Source organism: Gavialis gangeticus, unplaced genomic scaffold (genome assembly GCF_001723915.1).
Source record: "Gavialis gangeticus isolate Ggan-Ray unplaced genomic scaffold, GavGan_comp1, whole genome shotgun sequence".
In the NCBI taxonomy this organism is placed as follows: Eukaryota; Metazoa; Chordata; order Crocodylia; family Gavialidae; genus Gavialis; species Gavialis gangeticus.
The window spans coordinates 34604396-34612819 of NW_017728993.1; the positions used below are offsets into that span (position 1 = coordinate 34604396).

Below are 8424 nucleotides of genomic sequence, written 5' to 3' on the forward strand. Positions count from 1 at the left end.
TTTAAAAAAAAAAAAATCCCCAGTTTTTGGATATAAATAAGTAACCCAAAATCCACATTTTTCCATGATTTAAAACAAAACACCACTATATATAGATGTCTATATCTAGAGAGAGAGAGATAAAGATAGATATATCTATATATAGTGGTGTTTCATTTTAATCGTGGAAAAAAGTAGATTTTGGTTATGGATTTTGGGTTAGTTTTTTATATCTGAAAATTGGGGATTTTTTTTTTTTTTATCAGAGAAAACCAGGATCCCTTTTTATCACTTATTTTTCCTTAGTAGAAAGCTGACCAGCTTCAGAGCCTCAAACCAATCCAGAAGTCAGTGAACCTGACTTTTTTTGTTGCGTAGAAAAACAAAAAAAGTGCTAATGATAGTTAAAGCAGTTTAAAATCTATTCAGTTTTTTCTTTCTATTCAGTTTTCTCTTCCTTCTGCATCAAGAAACTACTTTTATCTGTGTGCTCAGTGAAAGTTATTGAAAATTCTTTACATAGGGCAAAGCAACAGATGTGATAAAGGAATTTAGAAGGGTTCGGAGAAGGAGGAAGTATTATCATAGAACCACAAAAGAAACTTGGGGTATGAAGAAATGAATGTGCTTTCACAGGAGCTGTGTGTCTAGTTTACTGTGGGACCAACCATGGTAAGAGACAGAGAGCTGTTCTATATTCTGTGGTTCAGAAGACAAGCCATGAATTGCAGGAATTACAAGAATCTTGTACAACCACAAACGACTGCCGTGAGCATAAAATATGCTCTGAAATGGTGAGGATATTGAGCCAGAAAAATGCATACTTTTTTTTCTCTAAATCTGTATTTCCTGTACTACTAAGTAAAGAGCAACGTCTTGTTAGAATCCTGTGCAAAGTGTGTGTGTGCATGTCCGCACACTTATGTGCTGCACATGTCATATGCGGACAGGGTTCTTTGGGTAAATCCGATATCTTTTTTTATCAGATCAACTCAAATAGTTGAAAACAATACTTAGCAAGCTATGCTATGCAAACATATGACAAGTGACAATGGCACTTGTCATATGTCATTGAAGTAAGCTATAAATCTGAATGTTGCACCTTTGTAGTGCATGCTGGGAAGATGTATGTTTAAGTGTGGTCCCCTAGATCAGGAAATCAGGCCATGGGTCCTGGTTCTTGTGAGGTAGTGCTGGGCAAAGGGTTTGTAGCTCAAGAGTTCATTTAAATACACCAAGCCAAAGACAAGTGCCTGCACTTTGTTCAAATTCCATAAGTTAAAGTATCAGGGTTCTGGTGGCTTGGGATCTGACTTAGCAGCCCTAATGGCTTGGCATTCCCTCAGGGGAATGAGATCAACTTTATGACACTTCTCCCTCCCAATAAATACATGATATTCTTTGTATGTTAGAAGTTGAAAAATTTCCATTCTGTTATAGTTTAGTACTGAAACATTGTGCCATTTATGAAATGAGGATTGGTACAGTCCAAAAACTTAGATCTGTAATTACTTGAAAGCTGTACCTTAAGACTTTGGGTTCCTTGCTACATGTTACATATATTATGCTATTAACTGGTTAGTTACATCATAGCTTTAGACTGGCCACATGTGCAAAGTAAGAACCCCCCCACACACACACACATTATCTCACAATTTATTGGTTAATAGTGCAATAAATTTAGACTAGCCACATGTGCAAAGTAATTATCACATGATAAAAATGACTATCCAGCTATAAAAAGAGCCAACTGGCTATAAAGTTAGTGCTTGAAAATGTGTAATAACTATAGCTAGTTATCCAGCTTTAATATATGTAGCAGGGCCCTGGGTGAAAATAGGAGCATGTATTTAAGCACAGGTGAACTAGAAGAGGATTTTGAAGGGAGAGAGTGGGGAAAAAATATTCAGGCCATGGTCCCTAAATTAGGGGAATCTTGGTATACAAATTAGGTGTGCTGGAAATTTATTTTTCAAAAATTGCCCACAGGATATGTTCTCAGTCTCTCACAAACAACTTGTCTACTTAAAACATGCAAAAAGTGTTGTGTTAGGCAACAAAAGATAGCATATTTTCTCGCGTACAACTGAGAAGAATATACATGTTGGCTTTGAAAGGCAAAATTAAGAGAAAAAGAGTTTTTCCAGTTACATCTGCATAAGTAGAGATGGAGCTTAATCTTCAAAAGACTGAGGCATTAAGTCAGTCAACTCCCTCAGCTGCCTCAAAAGTAATATACAGTAAAATCCCTGTTATCCTGGCACGAGTAAGGAATTGGGGGTGGGGGGTGGCCGCATGTGGAGCGGCTGTAGTGCAGGGTGCCGGTGGCGGCAGCCGTGTGCAAGCTTTCCCCTTGCACGTGGCCGACCGGCTGGCCAGCCGGAAATTCCAGTTAATGGCGTTCCAGTTACTCGGATGTCAGATAACAGGGATTTTATTGTAATGGCTGCTACTCTGTGGAGCAGGAATCGAAACAGGCTGCACTTATCCTAGTCAGCATATCCCTTCTTAATGTGTGCACCCCATTTTTGGGGAGCTGATTTTGGGAAAGAAGGTGTGGATTGTATTGGATAATATATGGTAATATATTTTAGATTTTTATCAGTTTTCTGTTTTTTGATCCTTTAAGGATTGTAGTTTCAAAAGTTATTCTGCAACCTTTTCTAACCTGAAAAATGAGAATTCATATCATCTCACTACTCTTGGAGCTGGAGCGCCAATATTATGAGGTAGTTTGGTGACTGGGATCTTGTCCATTCATGTGCATTGGGAGCTGGATGGGGGGAGCAATGTATCATGTATCCATTAGTAAGGCCCAGAATCCACTAGCAGCAATCACCCAGTGTAGTTTTTTACTCCGTAAGTAACCTCATTCACAACTTGTTTTTTGCAGCAGGGTAAAACTAGAAGGTAAGCAGGAGCTTTGTAGAATCTTGTTCATATGGGCAGAGGAAACTATCAGTATTTTGCTTCAGCCTGGCCTTCCTAAACAAAGAGAAGAAAATGGTGCTTTTAATACATACCATCAGTTGTTTTAGCACTTAGAAAATGTAAAAATGTGGACACCATAGCTTAATATAATCAATTAACTATAATATATGATTCTGGTAAGACTGCATCTTAATCCTGTGAGGGAAATGAAAAACTTGTCCTTTGTCTTTTTCCTGTAATTCATTTATTTTTAGATACATGGATAATAACCAGTTTTTAAAATCTTATCTGATTTCTGATTTTTATCTCTGTCATAAGGCAGGCTGTATATTTTAATTATTTCATCATATTTTTAGATTTTTAAAAAAGCTGTTTAACTCCAAGTTTAAGAAAAATGTTAACAGCTCTTCTAATCATCACCTTCAGCTGATAGGAAGAGGTTTTTTGCTAAGAAAAGCTCCTTAATGTGCAGTTTAATATTAACAGGAAGTAGAACAGAAGTAGTGGTTTCAAAACACTGCATACAGGAAGTTCGACACATGCATACTTTTTAGCTTCTGTGTAAGTTGTTCAGCTCCTTTTAGATGTTTTGTGTCAGTTGGGTTTTTTTTTTCTGGTTTTTTTTTAAAGTAAGTTGCCAATGTATATAGATGGCAAGTCAGAAGGAACTGGCTTGTAACCAGTGCACAGGGACGACTACAGCTCTACAGAGACTGGAAGGCTTTGCTAATCGACTTTTTAATAGGCAATCTAGGGGTGCTGCTCATGAACAGAAAGTCTCTCTGGAAGATGAGAGCCATCATTTCTCTGAATTCACTGCCTTGTGGGACAGATCAAGTAAGTGTTTTTAGACATTTGAGATTCATTTTGCATAGTAGTAACTGAGGAAATTTGCAAACAAACATAAATATTCAACATAGAAACTACCATATAATCCAGCAATCTTTTCATAGCTTAACAATTAGAAATACTACTTTAAAGAAATAGATTTTTCATCGTGCAGGTGGAAATGTGGCATAGTTTCAAAGATTGGGTGTTGGGAAGGAGAGTTAGTTGCTTACAAATTCCCTTTTCTTGCTGGAATCTTTTGCAACTTTTTTTCTTCCTGGCATTTGTCTGTCATTTCTTTCTTTAAGATGTAAATTTGCAAGCAGTAATTGATCGCTTTCCTGTTTTAAAAAAATGTTCAGGTGTGTTTTGGTGTTTCAGGTAGGATTTTTTTTTTAATTCTGAAATTTTGGAAAGGAAGGACATTATTTTATGTTGATTGGGTCATTAAGTAGAGAGACGCTTGTCCCTTGTAATGCAGCTTCATTTTTAACTGAAATTTCAGAGTTCATTTTAGAGTGCTTATTAAAACATTAAACACCAAAGCAGTTCAGTGATTATTATTACAAGTTGTTTCACTCTAATAACTTTGATTTATAACTTTGATTATTGATACTGTTATTTCATAATTGTTCATTTGTACTGAGAAAGGGGTGTATTTATCTGTGTTACATAAAATGTGCGTGATTAAAAATTCACAAAACTTCCAATTCCAATAAACATTGTCAGTTAGGTAAAAATAATGCTGCTACTTTATACATATTTACTTAGATTATTTGTTATTAGAAATGTACATACTTATCTTTCATCCCCATATTTTTGAAGAAGTGAAGGTGAGATCTTTTGAAGATTTTTATAATCCTAGTAAATTATAATGACATAAGTCTAGCTCTTACATACTTGTTTCCATACAATACTTTTCTATATAATTAAGGATGTATATCTGCTCAATATTACTTTATTGTAAGTAATGAATCATAATTTCCTACACATTTTATACATTGCAAAATGGTCATGGCATTTAATTTCATGTCTGAATTGGCAATGAGTTGGAATAACAAATAACAGGCATAAGCAAAATGTGTGCACTTCCTAGTATTATATGATCTTTGCGGAAAAACATGCCTGTTGTGAAGCTAAAACATTGTCATTAGTGAATGGTCCAACCTTAGGGTGTATATTAAACGTGGAACATGGAAGGTGTTTCATATACCTAAACTAGATGAAATCTGTCTCCTACCTGAGGTACAGAGAAAGCACCTGGTTTTATGAGACGGTAAGCCATCAAGGGGAGTAGAGGGATAACCATTAGGGAAACTGCATGACTTGAGACCCCTGAAACATTTCAGCCCAGCTTTATACATAATGTGTAAACGTATTTTTTCCTTTTCACATCAATTTTAACGGGTTTCTTTAACATGGAACTTTTCCCTCCTCTGTTATTGCACATACATGAAAGGCCTGGTTCTAGAGGTATGGGGTTGGAGGTGGCTTAACAGCATTGGTACTCAATATTTTTAGACTCAAGGTACCTCTTGGGCAATGCCTACTCTTGGTTTTTGCTTGGGGTTTTTTTTGCAGGGGGAGGGTGGGCTGACTGCAGAAAAATAACAGCAATTCTGTAGCAAAGAACTCAGGCAATAATAGGTCAGAATGTTTCTTATTTGAATTCTTGGGTTTATCTTGTAAATTGTGTGTAGATGCTTGCACCCCCAACAGTGCTAATATTGAGCAGCACCCCATGGTATGCTTAAAAGGATCCTGTGGCACTCTGAGATTGGCTTAACCTTTTTGCCCTGCAGGCCAAATGGGCAGTGCCTGGTCTGTCCACAGAGACCAGGGGGCATGGCCATCTGTGCAGAGGGCAGGGGTGTGGCCTGGTCCCCATCTGGCTGTACATGGGGAAGCGAGGGAAGGGAATGTGTTGTGGCCCAGCCATGATCCAGCCTGATGCAAATCCTGGACAGGCTCTAATCCGGCTGCTCGTGGCTAGCCTTGCCAAATTTCCCAAGCCATGGGGAGCTTTGCAAGCCTGATGCCATGTCTGCAGACCAGGGTTGGCCTGTGGACTGGGGGTTGAGCACCCCTGCCCTACAGGAACCATGCTTCTATTGAGCAAGAGAAGCAGAGGGGAGACTTAAGACACTGATTCTAGTGTCTGAGTTCTCTAGGGTAGGCAGAATCCTGATAGTTTTTTAGATGGAAGGATAGTCTTGTCATTAATGCAAAAAAAATAGGAATTAAAAAAGATAGGTCCGTTTTTGGCTGCACCGTGAATTTTACATGGGAATAACCGCACTTCATTTAAACACTTTCCTGCTTTCCTTGTGAGGCTTAGTTTGCTAATGTATGTGGTAGGCTCAGATGCTCTGGAGATAAGTATAAAGCCTTGTCTGCTTGACAGAAGAGATTTGGAGAGAGGTGGTCTAGAATATAATGAAGAGTTGAGCCCTAAGATCCCTAAACATTTCTGTACCCTAGTCCACGAAATCTGCATGTTTTCACAACTTGGCAGGGGGTGGAGAGGAGAGGAAATGCATTCAGGAGGCACAATTTAAAGTTTTCAAGAAGTTGTCCTAATGTTTACAAGACTGAAAAATACTGTAGCACTGTCCTTTGTTCAATTGTGTAATAAAAACCAAAACTAAGTATTGGCCTACTGACATCTACAAACTGTGACCTTTTTGTATGCAAGCATTTTTCTTTAATTATTTAAGGCAATCTCACTTGCATGAATTGTTCGAAGAGGAAATGGAATGTCATGTCTGTTGATGATAAACATAGTGAAACATGCTTGTTCTTTAAGTGCTGTTTTAAGTAGCAATGGTGCAAAGTGGTTGCAAGAAGCATTTCTGTCTCAGCAAAACATTTTTACTTGGTAGCCAGATATGAATTATACAGATGTATGGTTTTTAGATGAAATTCCCACATATTGACTCAGAATCTTTGTTTCAGTTTAAACATTGTGTAGATGAATAATGATGTTCCAGTGGGACTGTTCAACAGCTTCCCTTAATATCCTAAAATAATTTAATAAAAAAAATAAGCTTATAGATAAGCAATGTATTGTATGTAGTCTAAGAGTTTTTTAAATATTCATAAGGGTTTTCTTGTGTGTATCTTTGCAATGTATAAGCTGTTCGTAGCTGTTTAGTTCAGGGGCACGCAATTATTTCAGGCAGAGGGCCACTTACTGAGTTTTGGCAAGTCATCGAGGGCCGCATGACAGGCAGCCGGGGGCAGATAAATATTAATTTTCTAAACTTTTTATGGGCCCTGCAGGCCACATCGGGCCTGCGGGCCACATTTTGCACCCCCTGGTTTAGGTAGATATAACAAACTAAAGGTAAATTGTTTCTGATCTTCCTCGGGCAGAAGTACTCTTCAAGTTTAGAAAGAAATATGGACAAGAGGGCCCTTATAAATATACTGAGTACTTCAATTTCCTTATTAATTGATCACAGCTTAGTTAACAGAACACTCTCTGCCCCTCTAAAAGGTCTTAAACATTCTGTATCTCTGTGTATATCTGATACAGAGACACTTCTATGGCATCTTACAACTTCCTTTTTGACAGTGCTATTTCTTTGCCCTTTTATTTAATTCCTCATTAGTTATTTAGGTTTGTGGTTCAGTAGTAGGGTAGTATAATATGAGATGCATACTCTGAACTCTGGGTGTTCTTGGCTCTGCATTGATTCAGTGTTTAAAAGTTATTTAACCTTTCTGCTTCAGGTGCTTGATCTGTAAATGGATGCAGTGTTTCTAAAGTGTCTTTGGATTTTCAAATGGTGTTAAAGGTTAGTAGGTAGTTTGCACCATTTTTAGGATTTGGGGACTGTAGGATTGGACAAGGCCTCCTGGACCATTGGGTCCAGTCCTGTGCATTTGCAGGCAGTCTTATACTCAAGGAATTGCCTAAATTGCCATTTGATTAAAAGGAGGTTTGGTTCTACATATTGTACACCATTGACTTTATGGGAACAGTTTGAAAGAGCCCATGTGTGATTAAGTAGCTTAAGCTGGTGATTCTTTTCATATTTAATGTGTTGTACAACCAGCAAAATTAAAGGGATGTGATGGTCAGAATCATTCCCTGTCACAGATGAACTGAACCTTATCAATTGTAGTGATAGCACAGGGATAAAAAGGAAGGTAGTAATATTTCTTTTTATATGATTTTCAAAATGTTTCATCTTTCCTAAAACTATGAAAAACAAGAGATAGCATTAGCATTATGGGTCACAAAGCTCATTAGGAAAGTTAGAAGTATTACATCCTTCTGGTGTCTGTAAGTACTGATAGCCTTACTAAAATTAAAGTGTATGAATGTTAAATAGCCTGGAGAATTAGGTTCCAGTTTGACTAACTCAGCAAGTATTACATGTTTTTAAATGAAGTTATATGTGTTAATATAGAATGCCTTTCAAACATTTTAAAAAATACAATAGTTCACCTGGATAATTTCTAGTTGTGTACATACACAAGGAGAAAATATGATAGAAAATGTACAGAAGTACATTTTGTGGATAGATTAAAGCTAAAGAATAACTACTGGTTGGGTACAAGTCAATAGATAATTCTGGTCTAAGGTTGCCATGGAAACAACCAGTGCTTGATATAATTGAGAACATCTTAAAACATCCTGGTGTTTGAATGCTTTTTTCCCTCTGCCATTTTTTGTTA

At 37.3% G+C, this 8424-nt stretch overlaps 1 protein-coding gene across 1 annotated transcript in view; it reads left to right on the forward strand.

Annotated features, from left to right (window-relative positions):
- Positions 1-3491: 3491 nt before the first annotated feature.
- Positions 3492-8424, forward strand: part of PRKACB (protein kinase cAMP-activated catalytic subunit beta) — an 80799-nt gene continuing 75866 nt past the window's right edge. Inside the window, exon 1 of the mRNA XM_019501516.1 lies at positions 3492-3747. Within this exon, the coding sequence (XP_019357061.1) occupies positions 3561-3747 (187 nt within the window). The 5' untranslated portion in view covers positions 3492-3560. The remainder of the gene's footprint in view (positions 3748-8424) is intronic.